General features: G+C 53.6%; 7 protein-coding genes across 7 annotated transcripts; 3 read left to right on the forward strand and 4 right to left on the reverse strand.

The window, feature by feature from the left end:
* Positions 1–109: 109 nt before the first annotated feature.
* Z520_01101 (uncharacterized protein) lies at positions 110–1,600 on the forward strand (the record flags this gene model as incomplete). Its single annotated transcript, XM_016771619.1, has 1 exon — positions 110–1,600. The coding sequence occupies one exon, from the start codon at positions 110–112 to the stop codon at positions 1,598–1,600; it is 1,491 nt and encodes a 496-aa protein (XP_016636758.1).
* Positions 1,601–1,830: 230 nt separating this feature from the next.
* On the reverse strand, positions 1,831–4,208 carry Z520_01102 (uncharacterized protein; the record flags this gene model as incomplete). Its single annotated transcript, XM_016771620.1, has 2 exons — positions 1,831–3,940; positions 3,994–4,208. The coding sequence occupies 2 exons, from the start codon at positions 4,206–4,208 to the stop codon at positions 1,831–1,833; spliced, it is 2,325 nt and encodes a 774-aa protein (XP_016636759.1).
* A 438-nt stretch (positions 4,209–4,646) lies between these two features.
* On the forward strand, positions 4,647–5,331 carry Z520_01103 (uncharacterized protein; the record flags this gene model as incomplete). The annotated part of the gene is made up of 2 exons (XM_016771621.1): positions 4,647–4,683; positions 4,745–5,331. 2 exons carry the CDS (start codon positions 4,647–4,649, stop codon positions 5,329–5,331), a joined length of 624 nt encoding a protein of 207 aa, XP_016636760.1.
* Positions 5,332–7,123: 1,792 nt separating this feature from the next.
* Z520_01104 (uncharacterized protein) lies at positions 7,124–9,337 on the forward strand (the record flags this gene model as incomplete). Its single annotated transcript, XM_016771622.1, has 4 exons — positions 7,124–7,193; positions 7,250–8,848; positions 8,912–9,114; positions 9,206–9,337. The coding sequence occupies 4 exons, from the start codon at positions 7,124–7,126 to the stop codon at positions 9,335–9,337; spliced, it is 2,004 nt and encodes a 667-aa protein (XP_016636761.1).
* A 900-nt stretch (positions 9,338–10,237) lies between these two features.
* Positions 10,238–12,751, reverse strand: Z520_01105 (uncharacterized protein; the record flags this gene model as incomplete). Its single annotated transcript, XM_016771623.1, has 2 exons — positions 10,238–12,027; positions 12,085–12,751. 2 exons carry the CDS (start codon positions 12,749–12,751, stop codon positions 10,238–10,240), a joined length of 2,457 nt encoding a protein of 818 aa, XP_016636762.1.
* Positions 12,752–14,571: 1,820 nt separating this feature from the next.
* Z520_01106 (uncharacterized protein) lies at positions 14,572–16,486 on the reverse strand (the record flags this gene model as incomplete). Its single annotated transcript, XM_016771624.1, has 2 exons — positions 14,572–15,264; positions 15,314–16,486. The coding sequence occupies 2 exons, from the start codon at positions 16,484–16,486 to the stop codon at positions 14,572–14,574; spliced, it is 1,866 nt and encodes a 621-aa protein (XP_016636763.1).
* Positions 16,487–19,301: 2,815 nt separating this feature from the next.
* Z520_01107 (uncharacterized protein) lies at positions 19,302–20,117 on the reverse strand (the record flags this gene model as incomplete). Its single annotated transcript, XM_016771625.1, has 1 exon — positions 19,302–20,117. One exon carries the CDS (start codon positions 20,115–20,117, stop codon positions 19,302–19,304), a length of 816 nt encoding a protein of 271 aa, XP_016636764.1.
* Positions 20,118–20,611: the final 494 nt, after the last annotated feature.

Consider the following 20,611-nt stretch of genomic DNA (forward strand, 5'->3'; position numbering starts at 1 on the left):
CTTGAGAATAACCAGCAAAAGCCTGACTCGACGTGCTGGCTGCATCGTGGGGGGAAAATTCACCGCTTTATTGGCATTCACTGTGCTTACGGACTGCACTGTCGTCAACATGGCACGAAACAACAATGGTGAATACTCGTATCGCCAAGCGCAGCATGATGCCGCACCTCGTGGTCCTGCGATTTTCGTCCCTGTTCCTCGCGCCATGTTCTTTTCGGGAGTCAGAGGTTTCTCTCGTCCTCAAAAGGTCTACCACAAACCTGTCTACAGCCCATCACCATTCAATACTCGACTCGACGCTTGCGCGAACAGCAATTCTCTTGTCGGCTCTCACAATTGTTCCCTACCGTTCGCAAATCATCCGCGAGGTTCAAAAGTCACAGCGTTTTGGGAGTCTCCTGGAGTCCTGCAAGATTCAGCCTACATCTTCCGGTCGCCCTCCGAGCTTGTCACACCCATCCACGAATCTCTTCCCATCATGGCTTTCTACGACGCTCGACTGATTCCTGGTCGCGAAGAGGCCATCTCCCAAGCTCTTACATCCTTGTTGCGGAATACCAATATAAATATGACCGAGTGCTACCGGTCTGCCGTTCGACAGTTCCTCCGTCGCTCTGCCGAGGACAACATCCTCGGCCTTGTCAGGAGAATCGACCTTGAGGTCGACTTCGCGCTCAAAATCATCTGGGCCACCAAACGGCCAGAACAGTACACACTCGAGCAACTGAATAGGCTCCAGGCGCTCGGAAAATCCTTCCTTGAACAGGCCACGACCTACCGCGAGGTCTGGCTTGAAGAGGTCACCAACCTCAACCTGTGGCCAGATCCCCAGGCCAATGTTGTAGACGCTGATGAATATCAGCGCTACATCGGTGGCAGAGACTGGGATGCCGAGTGGGTGAGAGGCACCCGGGAAGAGGAAGGACCTGAGGTAGGCGCCCACAACAACCCACACCGTCGTGGCAACATCGCTAATGAACATAACGCGCAGGTCGCAGGAAGTGGAGGAGATGCCGACATGATGGACGTCGATGACACAGCGCAGGCCGCTCCCGAGGCCATCATCATATCCGATGACGACGACGATGACTATGACGATGACAACAACAGCAGTGCCGCCGATGAAGATGAAACAACCATCTTCGTTCGTCGGGGCGCTCAGGGCGTCACCACCTGGGCAACAACCGTCGATGGCCAAATGACACCCTTCGCTCGCTACGAGCACGGCGCCGGCCGGCGGCCCTGGCGGTGCCTCCTCTGCGACAGGTGCCACGTCGTTGAAAAGGGCACGCTCCAAGTCCATCTCCGCACCAAGCACGGCCTGGCCGGCCTGCACGTCATGAAGGTCGAGAACGAGAACTACTCCAACTTCCAGGGCCACGACGACCAGGACTGCTTCATCTGGGGCGAGTACGTCCGCGGGGCCGAGCGGCCGTGGAAGTGTCTGCTGTGCCCGAACCACCCCGGGCTGAAGGCCGGCAAGAAGACATTTGCCAGGCATTTTCAGAAGACACACGGCATCAGGGTCGTCCTGCCGCCTGTCGAGCCTAAGGATGTCAGGCGCCATAACCAGAAGAGGCAGCGGCAGGCCAGGTCATGAATATAATACCCTACGGGGATGTCTCCTTTCTTTTAGGAGAGAAGTAGAGGGAGGAGAGAAACTCGTTAGGAGAGAAGGCGGAGGGGGGGAATGACAGAATGAGAGACACTACGGTCTTTCAGAGTGAGAAAACCAGGTATTGATATATATACCTAGGTATTCCTCTAATGAAAACTGGGTTTGGATTCATCATACATACAAACTTCACTCAAATTTGATAAGGATTCGCTTCAAGAACGGACCAGCAGCTCGTCCCAAATCGTGCTGCTGCTCGAGCCGTCTTCATTGCCAACAACGTGGAACACGCCGCTCGTGCCCTCGAACGGCGTAATCTGCCCGGTCAAGGCCTTCCAGTCGCCGTAATACCTGAACCTATACATGCCCGTCTTCGTGGATGGCTCAATCTCCCACTCCAACGTGACCTCGCTGGTGCCCAGGGTCGTGGACGTGCGTTTCCACCGGTACACCAGGAACCAGTCCCTGTCGGAGCGGACCTGGATCCACTCCTTTCGGGACTCGTCGAAAGATTCGACGGCGGCGAAGGTGCCTTCGAGACGGAAATTGTTGCGCGGGTTGGCGCCGGCGAAGCGAGCACTGACGACTTCGCCGACGTGGAAGGATCGAGAGGGGTCCGGGGATGAGAGTGTGTCCCCGAACTTGCGTAGAATGCCGGCGTGGTCGACGACGACGGGCCGAATGAAGGATAATGAGCGATTCACGTTTATGGGCGGGTGGGGACCCGCGGGGAGACGGTCCAGGTGGGAGGTTTCGTCGTCGGAGCCTAGATAGGGGAGGTGTGTGATGGTGAGGTTGATGTATGCTTCCAGTGTGTGGGGCCCGTAGAGCGTGGACGCGCCTTCGTAGCGTTGCACGGCATATTCTTCTTCGGTGGAGATGTAGTGCGCGTAGGTGTTTGCGGGCCCGCCGAGGACGAGTCTCGGAGAAGAGATGTTCAGAACCGAGGGCGCCGCGGCCGCGAGCGCCGATTTCCACCGGCGGCCGGACATGGTTGTCGCTTCGCCCGGCGATATTATCATGATTAAACTGCCGATCCGGAGGAGTTGGATGTCGACGATGTTGGGCGTCCACGCGTAAGGGTCATCGGCGTCACCGACGTCCAAGAGGATGGGTTTCGGGCTTTGGCATGCTATCTGAGCGTCTGTTGGGGGATGGATCGCGCCTCTTGCGATTCTCCAAAGCGGATTTTTCAAGGCAGGGGAGCCGCCATTCGTGTCGTTTGTGCCCTGGGCGAAATCGAAGCGGCCGGGCCCGTCGGTTGTGCCGCCTGCGAAGCCATACCCCAACGCGGCGGAACACGTCTTGAGGGTGCGGGACTGGTTGAAGAATGAGGTGAAGGTGAATGACGAGAGGTTGGCATAGGTATGAAAAAAGGATACGGTAGATGCTGGTATCGGAGTTAAGTTGTCATCTTCTAAGAGGGTTTTGGCGGCTGCCATTTGACGCTTCCCGATCTCGAAGCAGGACCTCGTCCCCTGATCTTCTGTTTCGAACATTGGCCCACGTCCGTGACAGGGCTGGGTTTTACCTCCGCACGTGCTATCTTTAAATGCGCATGGAAGGCCAGTGTCTTCGCAGAATGAGCCGAGCGTGTTGGGAGAAGTATCTCCAACATTTGCCTGGGAAAAGCCGGCGACAAAGGATGGGTTCCTGGCTTTCATGTACTCTTCCAGAAGATATGCGGCAACGCCCTTGTTGTCGCCGGCGATGAGGGTGTTGTTTTGATATAGGGATGTGCCATGCACAGGAAACCAAGACAGTGCTCCTATGGCTTGACCGTCGGCCGCCCGCTCGAATTTCAGCAATGTCATATCCTTGTCAACATCGTCGGTGTACTTGTCTCGTTCGTCCTTCGGATTCTGAAGGTATGCGTACGGGCTTCTGTTTACATTCGCTTCTTCGACAGGATGTTGTCCAATCCTGATATGGCCTGGCGTCAGGCTTTCATGTGCCCGTTGGATGGCTAACACCGAGCCACTGACAATTGCATCGTAGCTCTCTCTGTGGAAGCCTAGACTTGTGATTTGTGGCAATAGGTAGTTCAACCAAGCCCCAGGCCCGCTGTGACTGTGGGTCCCGGTAACTGCGACGTTGTTCTTGTTATATATTGCGTATTCTGGGCCCAACTCCTTAAGCCTTTGCAAGATGCCATGACGGATGGCAGTGTCGCCAGACTGGGTATCAAGGACAAGGTAGACGATCCGCGAGGAAGTCTTGGAGAGGCTGCCCACGATGAACGCCCGGCAATAGATCCGTTGACGGACACCACTTCCCACTTGATCTGTGTCAGCGTAGCCCATCAAGTTGATCTCGACAACCGGTCTGTAAGTTGAAATTAGCATGTGCTCATCGGCACAGTACGCCTATTCTCTTACCCAGTAATATCGGCTTTTCCGACCCCCAGCAAGTATTCGCCCTCGACAGCGGCCTTGCCACTGTCCTGGCTTTGCTGGGTTTGTCCCTGCACATTGGCTTGAAACAAATGCACATTTTGAAGCGGACTGTGAGCAGCGAAACCGAACCACAGAAGGACCGTTGTAAGGAGGACACAGAGCGCGCATAGAACTGGGGCTAGGGCTCTCCGTGCCATTTTCGTATTGTCCTGAATCGCGATGTCTCTGCGGCTTACGACAGATAATCCCCGTATTTTTTCGGGCCCGATAGGAAGTTTTCGGAAGGGATCATGGTCCTAACATGGTCTCTCTCTGACAATGGACGACTATGCCAGAGTATAAAGTTCAAGGCTCGACCGCCACTGAAGAAGTGTATGATTTTTGGGTTGGAACTTTCAAGGCCGCGAGGCTCCGTTGAAATGAGCCAACAATGTCGTCATCCTGACGAATCAACAGTGATCGACGACAGCCTTGCGGGTGCCTTGGAGTAAGCAAGCACACGAGCAAGGCTAGCCAATCAGACTCGGTCACTTGCAAAAGCGGCAAAGCCTTGGGCTTGGCATCATGGAATCTTTATCGCAGGCAACTTGGATGAATTTGCACCGACCAGCCATTTCGACTGCCTGCAACCAACAATGACTCTAATATGGGAGTCTCACGACTCTCTGCCCTGTGAGTGATTCTGTGCTGGATGGTCAGACTGTTGACATACGCTGACCGCTTTTCTCCCCAGACATCGACCCCGACATCACGGATGCCGAGCGTGAGAGGGCAAAGGCCTCAATTGCTCGGCACCTCCCCAAGGACCATCTCAGCACGCCTCACCCCTCCCTCGCCCCTCTTCCTGCAGTCGAGTTCTCCGAAACATTCCGTCAAGAAATCAATCGGGTAGCTGCGGGTCAGCCCCGCCAGCAAGGTATAGACGTGTCGCGCTACGAGGCCCCGGACGAGCCGTCTGGGGACAGTGATCAGGCCACAGTGAAGGAGGCGCTGCGAAACGCGTACATCTTGACCACTTTCCTGTCAGATCGGCACACCAACCTCCAGCTCCTCGACGAGTTTGGCAAGAACGCTTGGCTTATCGGCAACTCTCAGACAGAGCAAATCCTGCAGGTGCTGGAACTAGAGCTTGCCGGCCTTAAATCTGAGACCGAAAACATCAACAGAGCTCGGAAAGCTACCCAGGAACAGTCTAAAGGCGAGCTTTTGACGCTTCAGGAAAATTGGAAGCGAGGTATAGGCAGAATTCTCGAGATCCAGGTCGCTGCAGACCAGCTACGGCAACAAGTGGGCCAGGGTCAACTGCATCCTGCAACATGAGATCCTTGAATGCAACTGGGCCATTTTCTGATAAGCAGGGATACAAGCTGAGGTGTATGGCTGCATCAGTATTGCAGCGATCTCTCGGAATCAGGTGCGCAATGTGCCCGGCCTCTCCGTTCGGCACAACTAAGGGCGAGATCTCCGCATGTGCAGACCGCATTAACCTACTAAGCACCATCGACGCTTGCTTATCTGATCCCCCGTGGGTGCCCCGGACCTTGAAGACAGCCTTCACGAGGCTCCATTTAAAAGCTCCAAATACGGACCTCGAGACACAGGAAAAGGCTCTCGGACACAAAATCTGCTGATGGTCGACTCTGTTGGAAATATATCCTCAGCAATACGAGGTCACTCTGGTCCCGGGGAGCAATCTGCCAGAATCCCGAGCCGCTCCCATGTGGGGCCTCTATCCAGTCCGCTATTTCGAGACTCGAGAGGGGTGCTCACGGGTGCTGCAGCCAGGAGGGTCCAGGCTCTGCGTTAGTCCGGATGATGACTATCTGCACCCCTCTCAGAAAGACAACAGCCGACTCTCGCTCTTTTCTCGTCGTGCTGAGACGTGGAGCTGGGTATGCTTCCTGTGCAACGCTGTGCCCGCCAGATACGACGAGGTATCCCTGGGCCTAGCGGCCAACTCTCAAATCTCCAACAACTGGCACCCTTCTCTATGTTGATAGGCCGGCCATGCATTTCTCCAATTTATGTCATTCCAGACCCGGTTAGCCTGCCCTTTCCCCCGCAAACGGGATTTAGCCGTTTTCCCTTGGGTTTTCTACCATCAGCAGCGACCTCCAGCATTACGCCCACCGCCGCCCGATTCGGGCGTTCCAGCTTATGCAGGATTTTCCCATTCTTTGCCAGCCACTTGCACTTCTATGCGGTGCCGCTTGATTGTGGACCTCCCCCGCGTTTCTTGCATTGGACGCCCGTCCAAGCCACTCGGGTGGGGTGCTGAGCCGTTCAATCCGCTGGCCGTACTAACAGCATATCGCACCGCTAGTCGTTGGCTTTTCCTTGTCCTTTCGACGTCAGCCTCTGTGCCGTGCGTTCTCCTGTGTGGTACCTCCTGCAAAAGGAAAGCTGCTTGTTGCCTTTCTCGATGAGGGGCCTTTGCTTGGACCTTTCGTGATTCGAAGAGGTCGAGACCATGAGATACCAGATGTGATACGGGGTCCTCGTTGGAACTACCGTAACTGTCCTCTAAAGCTGCTCGCTGATCCTAACCACCTTGGGTCGAGGTGGGCGAGATATCCCGGTCGACCTGAATTTCAACCATCTTTTCTTATGCATCTCGACATATACTTTCGTTGACTCGACAAGCTCATCACCCAGCACCCGAAGCTCTGAAGGGACCGGTTGTCTCATACTTTGCCGGTGATGGCTTCGCTTCGGTGCAACACGGGCTCCTGTCACGGGCTCCTGTCACTGCCTAGCCCCTGCGGTGCTGATCCTCGTCATCATCGACCTGATTGAACAAACCCCGCATATCCAACGCAAATCAGCTCGTCTCCAGGTTTGATCAACTTGCAAGGATGCTCAGACATGACCACAACCACTCTTCTGGCCTGTGGAGTCCCCAGAGACGCGTTTGCATTGAACCCCTCTCCCCCTCCTCCAGTCTCCCGAGAGGCGGAGAGGAAGTGACCTCCAGAAGTCTTATAATGAGGCCTCTCGCTCTCTGTCCCTCTTGCTTTTTCTCTTCCAGCCTGCTCCTGGTTGAGCGACGGACATATTCACTTGTGCAAAGAGACATTGAACCGCCCCATTGTACATTGAACAAGCCGCCATCATGACTATCCCAGAAGAAGTTGATATTATTGTCTGCGGAGGTGGCAGTTCAGGATGTGTCCCAGCTGGACGTGAGCCATCCCTATCTGAAGACACTCGCAAAAGACTGACGCTGACACCCTCCTAGGTCTGGCCAATCTGGATCACAAACTCCAGGTCCTCTTGATTGAGGCCGGAGAGAGCAACCTCAACAACCCATGGGTTTACCGCCCGGGTATCTATCCCAGGAACATGAAGCTCGACTCGAAAACAGCCACATTCTACTATTCTCGCCCCTCTGAATGGCTCGATGGACGTCGTGCTGTTGTTCCCTGTGCCCACATTCTTGGTGGAGGCAGCTCTATCAATTTTATGATGTACACCAGAGCAAGTGCTTCTGACTACGATGACTTTCAAACCAAGGGATGGACTACCAAGGAGCTCATCCCCTTGATGAAGAAGCATGAAACCTACCAACGAGCCTGCAACAACCGAGACATCCACGGTTTCGAAGGGCCAATCAAGGTCTCCTTTGGCAACTACACTTATCCCATTATGCAAGACTTCCTCCGAGCTGCTGAGTCCCAGGGCTTCCCCGTCACGGACGATCTCCAGGACCTTGTGACTGGTCACGGTGCCGAGCACTGGCTCAAGTGGATCAACCGAGACACCGGCCGTCGTTCTGACGCTGCTCATGCATATATCCACGCAACTCGTGCCAAGTACCAGAACCTCCACCTCCAGTGCAACACCAAGGTGGACCGCGTGGTGATCGAGAACGGCACCGCAGTAGGCGTCCTGACTGTGCCCACGAAGCCAGTTGGTGGAGCCAACCCGCAACGCAAGTTCTGGAAAGCCCGCAAGCTTATCATTGTCAGCTGTGGTACTCTGAGCTCACCTCTTGTCCTGCAACGGTCTGGTATCGGTGACCCAGAGAAGCTCCGAAAGGCTGGCGTCAAGTGTGTTGTGGACCTTCCAGGTGTTGGCCTCAACTTCCAGGACCATTACCTGCACTTCGCCACCTACCGTGCCAAGCCAGACACCGAGTCCTTTGATGACTTTGTCCGTGGTGTGCCGGAAGTCCAGAAGGCCGTGTTTGAGGAATGGAACCTCAAGGGCACGGGACCTTTGGCGACCAACGGCATTGAAGCTGGCGTCAAGTCACGACCCACGGCCGAAGAACTCGAGGAGATGAAGAAGTGGCCTACCCCACAGTTCGTCACCGAGGGAGGTTGGGAGAGCTACTTCAAGAACAAGCCCGACAAGCCCGTCATGCATTACAGCGTGATTGCTGGATGGTTCGGTGACCACCTCGACATGCCCGCTGGCAAGTTCTTCACCATGTTCCATTTCTTGGAGTACCCCTTCTCCCGTGGCTTCACCCACATTGTGTCTCCAGACCCGTACGAGGCACCAGACTTCGATGCCGGCTTCATGAACGACAAGCGTGATATGGCACCCATGGTCTGGGGTTATATCCAGTCCCGTGAGACGGCCCGTCGGATGCAAGCCTATGCCGGTGAGGTCACGGCCATGCATCCTCACTTCAAGCACGACTCGCCCGCCCGCGCTCTGGACATGGATCTCAACACCCGCAACCAATATGCCGGACCCAACCACATCACTGCCAACATCCAACACGGTAGCTGGTCCATGCCCGTCGAGTCGGGCGAGGTCCCGGAAGCTAGCCTCCTCAACTCGAACAAACAGCACTACCGAGCACCTCTCAAGTACAGCAAGGAAGACGGTTTGTTCTCCCCCCCTGCCTTAAAGAATGAAAACAAATTTGACTGACCCTGTGATAATACAGTTGCTCACATTGAGAAATGGGTTCAGCGACACTGCGAAACCACATGGCACAGCTTGGGAACCTGTTCCATGGCTCCACGAGAGGGCAACAGCATCGTCAAGCACGGTGTCTTGGACGAAAGACTCAACGTCCACGGCGTCAAGAACCTCAAGGTCTCCGACTTGTCGGTCTGCCCAGACAATGTCGGCTGCAACACCTTCTCGGTAAGTTTATTGTCTTCTCTCGTCACCCTGACCTGTGTGTTCTTGTCAAGAAAAAGACTACATTACTGACCACACAAAACAATCCTTGTAGACCGCCCTGCTCATTGGCGAGAAGTGTGCCGTGCTCGCTGCCGAGGACCTTGGCTACAGCGGTGCCGCTTTGGACATGAAAATCCCGTCATACCACGCTCCCGGCGAGTCTGTCGGTCTTGCTCGCTTGTAAACACCTTTTGAGTAATTGAGCAGAACGTGGTGGAAAAAAAGCAACTGGCAGAATCGCTCGGAGGAAATGGATAGTCAAATAATTTGAATTCTATTCAATTGACAAAAAGAGTACCTCGTACTTTGTCTTCCTTGCTCAATGTGTTCCTCAGCTTCGCACCCTCTAGCTTGACATTTGGAGTTCGCTCCGTAAATATCCAGCGACTAAATGCCCTCTCTCTCTCGCCCTGTAACTTCAATCCGCTGACTCCCGACTCTTAGGATCGTGTACCGTGTAACTCGACATGTACGTATCTGTGCCACCGATGAACCCTCGAGTTTACTTTGCTTTGCTTTGCTTTGCTTTGCTTTGCTTTGCTTTGCTTTGCTTTGCTAATGCCTCTGGGAAATTTCTTTTTGCTACATATTACTCCTCTGATACAAGGATTTCCCTTCCCACCTTTGGTGGTAATCATGTAGGAAATATATTATATACGACCTGTCCGTCGACCCGCGGCCGTTCGTCACTCACTCCCCGTCTCGGCGATTCGAAGTCGCGGCGTAGAAGAATAAAAGTTATTTATTGTACTTGACGCCCCTTGTTAGGACCGCTGTAGGTGGGTTGACTGGACCCGGTACATCTGGAGCACTGTTGTAAGGGTTTCAAAAACATACTTTCGACTGTCCTGTCCAGTTCAGAGTCGACCATGGGCTTATTTTACCAAGAGTTTATATCATTCGCTGAGTGGGTATATACAGAAGCGAAGGTTGCATTGCCATCCCCCGAATCACATATGTATTTAGACAATCCATGCATGTTCCAATGCCCCTTTAAAAAGAAATGTGTGCTTTTTGCTTCCAATGTCATATTCGCAGGTCATAAGAATCATAAAAACAGAAATTCTCAGGGGTGCAGCCCTACTTAGTCTCTGTTCACCACCCTCAAACTTCGTCTAGGGTTCAGAACCACTCCCAAGAAACTGGGCTCTTGACCTGCCATGAGATCCTCCGTACTGCTCGCTGCCGTTGCCGACCCAGCGCCTCCAGGTACGTTCCGATAAGGGTTGTTGCTCGATAGCTGGTTGGCACGCCCTCCGCTGCTCCCACTGCGATTGTCCGCGCTGTGGCGGCTGTCGCTCGATTGGCTTTTGTCCGTGTATCTCCCACCGCCTGCGAACCCTGCGCCAATGAATCTAGGATCGCCAGCGAGATCCTGCCTCTGCGCCATGGCCATGTGGTTCTTGTAGATCTTAAGCTGTTTGCGATAGAGCCAGACGCAGAAGGCGAGATAGGCAGCCACGACGGCAAGGATTCCAGCGATAACTCCGGCAACAATGGCGCCGATGTTGGTTCCACTTGAAGAGCCTCCATTGTCACTGCTGCCGCCGCCAGTATTGCCGCTCGTGCCGCTCGTGCCACTCGTTCCAGTGGGAGCAGCAGTCTCAGTGGCTACAGATCCACCAGATTGGGTGACCGTGTATGTATGTGGTGTCCCTGTTGCCAGCGGCCCTTGAGTGGCCGACTCAGCCGGGGCAGAGACAGTGGCAGCTCCCACACTGTTACCCCCGATGACAGACTGGACTGCTTTTGGGACTGCGTACCCAAATGACCCTTGCAACGCTGAAGGATCACCTTGTTGGCTTTTTTGCCGGTTGAGGTTATCATCTGTCTGCAACGCAACATATCCGCTTTGCCATTGAAGGGAGCTGGTGTTGAAGACATAGATTCCCGGGCTGTCGCACGATAGGTCCTGGCCAACATACCCTCCGACAACCACCATTTGACCATTCCAAACATTGCACATGTGTCCGGCTCTTCCAGGAGGATTCGCTTGGTTGGTGGTGTCGACTTGAATCCATGTGAAAGACGGTATGGTCAAGATCCATATGTCGTCGTATTGTGTTTGTTGGCCGTAGGGCAGCAGGTTTTGACCTCCGTACATATAGACCTGAACGGAGCTTCCATCGGCGGCAGACAGCGCAACGGCGCACGGGTTGACTCGAATTTCGGGTGTCGGGCCTGACGTCGCTTGTTTGTACCAGGTAGAGGAGTCGATGTCGTACACGTCTATCACGTTCATCTGAGTGAACGTCGCATTCGTACCCCCTGCAAGGCCCAGGATGATTCCTGATTTTCCGTATCCGGGGATGTAAACAAGAAGGCCATCGGCCCGTTCTGGGAAGCCGGCCGAGTCTTGATCACCACCTTGGGTGATATTGCGATAGATCCCTGACGATCCCGCCTTTTGTCCACCATTCACCGCGGCGTTACTGTAGCCAGGGTAGGTGTATTCAAGCATGCCCTTAAGATAGACACGCGCAATCGACTCTGACCACCCTGCTGTGGTCAAAAAGTCTAGATGTCCTCCGAAATAGAAGCCTCGACCTATATTCGGCACCGATATCCCAGCGCCCTCGGCGGCACGTTGAACCGGTTGCCCTGCTGGCTCCGAGTTCTGTCCGGAGCTGGTTTGCGGATTTGACGACTCAGACCACGTCGACGAAGAGATGTCATATGTCCACAGGGAGAAGGGAACGGGAGATGCGACCGGCGTGTCTGAAAACTCGCCGCCATACAGATACAAAGCATCGTAGGAATTCCACAAGTAGCCAAGCGATACTGCAGGAGGTCCGCTAGGGATTGGCAGGCCGGTGAGTGACGGTGACGAAATCTGCCAGGACTTTGTCAGGTCGAGGGTAACGAGATCGTTATCTGCCACATCAATTGTCAGTAGCTAGCCACGGCGCAACCAATGTTGATGAAACGTACTCCATTCGTCCGAGGTCTGGTCAGCACTGGTGGTTGCTCTTCCTCCATAATAGTACAGTGTCCCGTTGACGAGGGCGCTCTGCCCTGACCACCTCTTGCAAACGTCTGTTGCACTGTTCTGCCTTTTGATGTTTCCTGGAAGTGCATCCCTTTTGTCCCCCAGCCATGGTGCCCTCGCCGATGACGATCCAGCTTTACGACCGAGGGGATTTGCCCCGGCAATCAACAGCGGAGAATGGTGCAGACTTGGGACCACAAGCAAGATAACCAGGGCTAGAAAGAGTAATCTGGGCAGCGTGGGAAAGTATGGAGACATTTGCGGATGGGAAGGTCTGCTGCCAACTGGGGATGGTTCGGGCCAGTCAACTACTTCAGGTTCGGCGACGTCGACGTCGGATCGAAAGCGCACTTGGAGCTTTGGTCGGGGGTCTCTTCTTAATTTCGAGTCGACAATGGCATCTTCACCACCAAGGCCAACTTCGAGAAAGGCAGAATTCCGGCGAGAAGGTTCCTCGTTACACGAATGGAGGTCTCGGGAGCCACGAATCCTGTCAGATTCTACTGGGCTCCGGCGACGGGGGTAACTCGAGTGAGGTGTACCTGGAGTGGTAACGGTGGATGTCGTGGAACAACCACTATCGCGCAGTTGGGAACCGGCGGTGGCCATTCTCGGGAGCACGCTGTGATGACTCGTTTAGCAGTTGAGACAAGCTGATGAGGCCATGAGACAGAGGGTGCAGGAAGGGTGGCGAACTCGTATATTGTGTGTGGATGTGGCCGAAACGGGTGCTTTTCGCATGGAAGCCGGGGGATTGGGATATGAAAACGGTGAGATATCACTGTACCATCCAACTCTTGTCAAATTATCAACTCCAAAGGGGGTGTGTGTGCTCCGTAATTGTCTTCAGGAACCAACTCTTTTTTGTGGTGCGACATCAACCCTCGAGACACGACAATCCTGGCTTTGGCCATGTTTGTTTCTTCCTCCCCGACGTCAGAGGAGCCGGGCCCTGGCCTGGTGGGCGCAGGCTCTGGATCATGGCAGAGGCTCAGAGGAGTGGGACCAATGGTGGAGGAGGGATGCTGTGGTTCCACGTCGGAGCACGATCCTCTGTTGCGTTAGAATTTGGGCGATGAATGAAGTGGGTGAAGGGCCATGAAGATCATCTTCGATTCGTGAGGTCTCACAACGCTCAGACAACGTTGACCCTGGGTAACCACTGGGGTGACTGACGCTGACTTGCAGAATGACCGAGAATGACATGGGAGGCGCACCCCGAGACCCCTACGTCCCTCCAGTGCCTCCAGTGCCTCCTCCACCACCGCCGGCCGGTGAAATTTCCCTGGCCCAAGATCGCTTGTACCCATGCCACCACCATCACCACTATCACAACTCACTGCACTCACTGCACTCACCACTGGAGGTGGCGTTGAATCTCGATCACCACCGCCAATCCCAATCCATCCCTGTCGCTTTACAGCTATGGCTCTACCTACACAATGAACGAATCCCAAACTACGTTGCTGTCCCTTCTGCCCGTGCCGTCCCATTCTCCGGCAATTTGAACCGGATTCCCCTTAGAACCTATCCGCAATACCTACCCACGCTTACCCACGAACAAAATATCCTCCGGGTTTGTTTGATGATGTGAAGCGTGGGGCTGAAAAGCCTTCCGGCCAGACGTGAGCATTCCAATAAGGGCCTGGGGCAATACGCGGGAATCTAGATCCCAAGATCGTCTGCTTGGAATACACACTATTCAGGTACCAATTGACAATTGCACCAAGGCACTGTCTAGTCAATCTGAATATTATATGGCGAAGAATCTCCAGAGGCAATGCAGATGATCCTACCGGACTTTCCACGGTACAATCAATCAATCAATTGAGGTCAACAGTGTGCGGAAGTTGTAATGTGCCCAGGCACGTGCCAGGGTTATGTTTTCTGATGTTTTTTGCTATTCTTCTGATTTGCGGATGGATGATGAGCAGCACTTTCGTTTGTCAAGTGAAATGTGCTCGCTCATAAACTGAGGACACTTCCGATGATTGAGCTTTGCAGGTGTCCTTCCCAGCTCGTCACAGAACTGAATCATAAATCATAAATAGCAAGCACCCAATAAACCAATTTAAATTCTCCCGTCCGCATCGCTGCGGACCCTCATCAAGTTGCCTTTTCCCTTGCCCTTTTTCCTGTTCTTCAGGATGCGCCAAAACGCCATCGCTTTATCGAATGGTCCTGTTGTCATGGTCTGAACGTCCAAGTTATGTCCAGCGCCTGTCTATGTATATATACTCCAAAATTTGAACCTGGAGGTGGAGGTAAAATGTCGACATTTGTGCATTCGACGGTCTCGAATTCCGTCGTCACTCGCGTTGGTTGATATGTCTCAAGCCGCGCCGTTCGCCGTCGTGTTTTTTCATATCATAATCGTAGAATATATTCGCTCGTCCCGGGCCCCGGGGGTCAGATCAGATGGCACGATTTTAAACCGTTTCCTTCCCAGGTCCCAGCCCCTGGATGCAATTCAACGTCTCTTGGCCCGCGACCTCGAGATTCTTCTCGTCGTCGAGACGACTCCGGACCCTGACGAGCTCGTTGCGGGCCTCCACCGTCTCCTCCTCGTCACCTCTCATGACCGCAATCCTCAATCGCTCCTCGGCCTTTCTCCGCTTGCGCTCCTGTCGTTCTTCGTCCTGTCGCATCTGGCGGATGAGTGTGGATTTCTCTCGTATGCGGCCGCCATACCGATAAAAGAGGAACGGAATCGGGATGATGACTACTTCCAAAATTCCCAGCAGGGTTCCGGCCCAGTTGGGACCGAGGGCGCGATACATGGCTGGTCCGGCCAGGGGCAGTGTGCCGCCTAACAAGGATCTCATCACGGCGTTGCCTGCCATTGCGCTGGCGGCGTAGATCCCATAGCTGTACGCCAGGTAGTTGCCCGCATAGATAAACACGGCCCCGTTGCCGTAGCCGAACGGGATGCCCGCGGCAATGGAGATGGCCCAGTGGATCTTGGTCGGGTAACAGGACCATGCGAACCACAACTGCCCAATGGGGACCAACACGGCCGCGATGCATACGATGCTCATCATTGCCTCGGGTGGCACATTTCCATCTTGGTCCCGTTTGTGCGAGTTGATGAGCTTCCGGATGGGAGATGCGCTGCAGATTACCTTCAGAACCATCAGCATGTTAAAAAAGCACTTCTGTAAGGGCACTCACCATCATTGTACCTATGCCTATTCCAAGGAAGGAGAGGCCGCTCATGCCAGTGGACCAGCCGCGGTATTCCGTGAAGACGATAGGGTAGGCGACGAAGCACAGATAGAGGATGCCATAGACGACCGAAATATAGACATTCCAGAAAATACAGATAGGTTCCTGGACTGCCAGCAACAACGGGCGTTTGAGGTTGATTTTCATCAGCTCGACAAACCCGACCCGAATATCGTAACGAGTCCAGTACCTCTCATCGTCGTGGACTCGTCGCATTTGCTTGGCTCGCCGCTGTAGCAGGACTGGAGCATATGTCTCCTTCAAAAGTAGCAGCAAACCAAAGGCGCAACCTCCCCAGATCATTGCTATCCAGTTAGTCCACCGCCAACCTAGATATTCGGTCACGAAGCCTCCAAGAGTCGGACCGACCACGGGGCCATTCATGGGCCCAATCGACCAGATAGAGAAAGCTGTGGCGCGATATTCGTCCGAAACCAAGTCGGCAATGGACCCGGGAGCATTGGCAATCATGGCACTTCCGAAAAGAGCCCCAAAGAACCTCGTGATAATGACGGTCTGCAGGTCAGTGGCAACTGCCGTGGGAATGACAAGGATGGCGAAACCGGCCATGCATATCGTGTATACCGGTTTTCGGCCATATGTCTCAGCGATCGGAGCGAGGATTAAGGAGCCTACCGCCAGCCCGAACAGGTACGTCGTGACCCCAAGAGTGGCAATAGGTTCCGACGTGACACCAAATTCCTTCATCATGGCATCCATGCCCGAGGTGTATGAGGTCGAGTACATCACGACCCCCAATGTCCCAAAGGATATTGTAAAGATGGCAAAGGCTTTGTACCATAATGACCAGTTCCTTGGATTTCCAGGATCGTCGGGGTCAAAGTCCACCTCATATGAGGGATCTAGTGTGAGATCCGTGCCATGAGTGGTTATTCTTGTGGCTGTCCTCGTTGCAGACTGCCTTGAAGCTTGAGTAATGGTGAGTGTTAGGGCTCGTTCGTCGTTGTCGCTCTCAGATCTGGAGATAGAAGACGTGGGGGACTGTTCGGTGATGGGTGAATAGAATTCCTTGTGAATAGGAGTCTGTGGGGAGGAGGAAGGACTGTTCGGGTATTGGGAGATGACGACTGGCGGAACGAACTTTTCTGGGTCTGACATTGTGGGGGATGGGGATCTGTCGCATAGGATGGATCGAAATAGTAAATAGAAAAGGTCTCGCACGCCGAAGCACTTTTATTGAGTGATAGACAGCCAGCAAATGTCACTCAAGGCAAGAAAAGGTATGGGAAGCAAAGACACGAGAGGCGAAAAACAAACAAACCTAGTTGGAAAATTCCTTTCTTGCGGTGTACTTACAACAATTGAGGAAAGGGCGTATGCTTCCTGAAGTCTCGGGATAAGATGCCGTGCAGACCAGTCATGGTAGAGCCCCAGCATTTGCAAGCGGGGCGCCCGAGATGGAAAATGGACGAGCGGCAACCATACTATGATGGAGAAGGGAAGTAAGAACAAGGGACAGAGAGGGCAAGCGGAGATAAGTCGATGCGTGACAGTGGTGGTGCTGCGCAACATGCCACTGTCAACGACTTTTTCCCCGATGCCTCCAGACGTTGTACCACTGCAGCGTGCCACAACCCTTGCGTGGATCACCTCTGGCGGTCAATCAGTGGCGGGGTCGCTGAAATTCCCATGTTTGCGCTCGCTGTTTTCGGCCCATGGATTTTTAAGCAAAACCCGAGTGCCTCGATGGCCCGCGCCAGTAGCGAATGGCTCTGCTGTCTCGCAAGTCCCTTGTTATCGTGCCGGTAAGATGCCTCGGTCTGCAGCTGGTGGGAAAAGTTTGAGAGCATGGTCATTTGCCGGATGTCGTCAACAAAAAGAAGCGGTACCCGGTAGTAGTGGGTTGGGGAGTGGGACGGCGGGGTGTCAGATCCTCGTATTTCGTGGGCCCAGGTCCCTGATCAGACGAGCAGACTGCTGCATCGCCCAGGTCTCCTTTCCTCCGCGATCTCTGTCTGAGCAAGCTGCTTGAAGTACTGAGGTCCTAAATGATTGATCCGACGGATTGAACGACAAGGACGGAGGGTCGTGGGAAAAGAAGAGTGAACCATTGAGGGTTGGGATGCAAGGGGATCTCATCCGTGGCTTCGGCTATTGACCCCTGTAAGCCGCCTTCTCGAACGAGTTTGCAGAGCCGGCGCAATTTTGCCACGAGGTGGGCAGGTGGCCTGGGCACGCAGACAGTGAAGCTGGTGACCGCACGCAACATTTTCGATCCTCGACTCTGCAAGTGTAAAACCCACATTGGCCGAAGGGATGAAGCTCTGCAGGAGGCATCATTCATCGTCAAGGATTTGACTGTCAGCTCGGCAAGACGAGAAGCTGGCGCATCCCATGCGCTGGGATAAGGCGGCCTGCAGAGCGGCATGAAAATGCTGAGCAAGATATAAATCGGTCACTTGAAACTCGGCCTGACATTGGGCGCATGTCGGATGTAGTGGGAGATTCGTTTTACTGGGATTTTCTTGTTGCCATCTGGAAGCTGTGACTCTCGCGTTCGGCGGATGAACACGAGATCATATATACCTACCTAGGCAGGGTTGACATAATATTTGGCCAGTGTCGGACGCTCTTGGGTGAAGATATGCTTGACATATCTCGGACGCCGGATGTTTAGTAACTTTCTCCTAGGGACTAGGTAGCATTGCCAACTCGCCTCTGCGCGAGCCGTCACAATAGCATTGGCGTTTGTGCGACCTCCTTTCAAAGAGCTGTGCTTTCGTTGTGGTCCCCATAGCGCTTAAATAGACCCGAGATTGGTGCGTCGTTCAGAGAGTCCGCTCTGAATCAACTCGTCCTACTGGACAAGGAAGAGCATCGACTTCTCACTAATGTAGAGAGCGATTTCAGTAGGTATTAGGCTGAGGGATGTCAGTGCCCACCCTTCGCAGTGTTTCCCAAAGAAGCTCTGATTCATGTGATGGGACCGACGGGCCTTCTCTTCACTTTATTCACGACCGTTTTGGTAAAAGGAAAAAGGGTCCATTCTCATGTCGAAGGCCTCAGCGTCCACCTGACACGTTGTCGGTGCTTGATACTTGCGCGCAGCTTCTGAGGCAATGACTGTGGGAAGAGATTGTCGTCTACATGAATCTCGCAAATAATTCTTCGCCAAAGATCCAAGAGGCACGTCGATTTAAGTCCAAACATAAGCAGCATTGTCTCACATAGAATGTATGTTGTATTCAAGTCGTTAAGGAGGGACCGCTGCATCGAAATATCGCTAGTAGGACAGATAAAGGAGAAAGCAGCGCTATTTCCGAAGGTGCATAAGATAGGTATGTATGACCAATGAAACCCAAGCTTCATCTATTAATGATTAGGAAGTATGTTGTACTTTGCAATCAACGACCGCCAGTTCGACACCGTGCGATCAATTTCTCAACTGGGCTCGCTTGCACCAAGCGGGCTCAATATGTTGTGATCGGAGCCCTGCTCTTCATCTGCCACCATAGATTCCATCATCCAAAAATTGCGCCACTCATGATTGCTGATGTCCCTCCCGATCCTGTTTCCATCAAGCTCACATGATAGAGTAGTCAAAGAACCGCACAGCATCTCAGTATATCCAACAAGGAAGATAATGTCCTCTCACAAGCAAATGCTGAAGAAATTCGGTGCAAGCTGGCATATTCGGCATTTTTCGTGGGTCGAAATTGTGCTGGAGTTCGAACCCGGCTCAGCAGAAACGTTGTCTGGAGGTGTTATAATCGAATCGAGGGACTTATCCTCGCTTAGAGACAGCAGAGCGCAATTATCTTGTGCTCCTTTCATAAATTGACATTCATATCGCTCGAAATCTGCCCATAAATCGCGATCCCGGACGATGTGAATCGGTACGAGATGTTTTCCAAAAGTGACCGGTGCTGGGGGGAAAAAAGGAAGACGGATGCATGCAGAACTCAAAGGCGTCTCATCTCTTCCAAACACCCTTCTCATCCTTTTTCCAGCGCCCACCGATTGGGGTATGGGTCCTCGCTGGTCGTGGCTGATATTCATCGTCAGTGGCCGAAAGGGTCCTGCTGCCTCGTGGTTCGGTGACTTGTGGTGGTGATGTTTCGACCTCCGTACCCTTTTCTGCGGGCGTCGATTGTCCTGAAGATTGATTGCCTAGCACTTGACCTTCAATGATCTGCGTGTCCAGTGTCGGAACCTTGCGCTGCCGCCACTGATCCCTCATCTTCTCCCACTCATCTGGTTCATCAGCTTCGTCGCCGCTGATGATGCGTGTGAGAGCAGGTAGGTCTGTTTTGTTCCGTGCTGCATGAAGCGCAGGTGATCCGGAATGCGGATGCCTCATTTCCAGTTCCCCTGCACTAATATGCATGATGTTCTGGGAACCCGCAAGCCGTTCAGCAGGGGCAGAGTCTCTGCGCACGTTCTTGTATTTCGGGTCCAGCGCCAATTTAGTCTTGACAGCGGCCGCATGTCGGGAGGTGAGGATGAAGTGATCCATATCTTTTTTCTCCTTTTTCTCCTTCCTGCCAAACAGCTTGCTCAATCCACTGGGCGGTTTGGTGGAGTTGTGTACGGGGACAGAGCTGGAACGGCTTCGATCCACATTGTTCATTGCGCCGAACCAGCCCGGCTCGGATTTGCGAGATGACAAGGAGGCGCTGCTGCTATTTCTTGACAGCGAGGTCGAGGTCACTCCAAGATGCTCAGTCGAATGTCTTCGGTCAGGCACGCCGCGGTTTGGAGTCTCAAGGAAGGCAAAGGCCGACGCCATTGTCGCGATAGCCTGAGGTGCTTCTCACGAAGGCGCTGATGGATATCCTATATGTCACAACAAGCAATGAAGATAGTGGTCACACGAGGGTCGAAGATGCAGAAAACAGTGTGCACCAATGAGCCGCTCGCTCTGCCTTGTTAGTTCAGGTCACTGATATCAAAGAGAAGTCAGAAGAATTTGTGCAGTGTTAGCGATATCCAATTAACGTGGCGAGGAGAGGGCATGTGGCGGTAGGTAGGGGCCGCCGCTGGGCTCATCAATCTACATTGGCTTTAGCGATGGAATCAGCGCAGCCAGAAGGGAAAAGCTGTTTGGTGGGAAGAGGCTGGGTAGTAGCCGGCAAGTGACGCTTTTCTCTGGATAGCAAAAAGTTTTTGTTGGTGATTATTACGTCTGGATCTTTCTAGGCTTGACGCCACCCTGATGTGCGGGGCGAATAGGGCCGGTGGGGGTGCCTGGACGCTCAAGACTGCAGTGCTAGACTGTGCCAA

Source organism: Fonsecaea multimorphosa (genome assembly GCF_000836435.1).
Source record: "Fonsecaea multimorphosa CBS 102226 unplaced genomic scaffold supercont1.2, whole genome shotgun sequence".
NCBI lineage: Eukaryota > Fungi > Ascomycota > Eurotiomycetes > Chaetothyriales > Herpotrichiellaceae > Fonsecaea > Fonsecaea multimorphosa.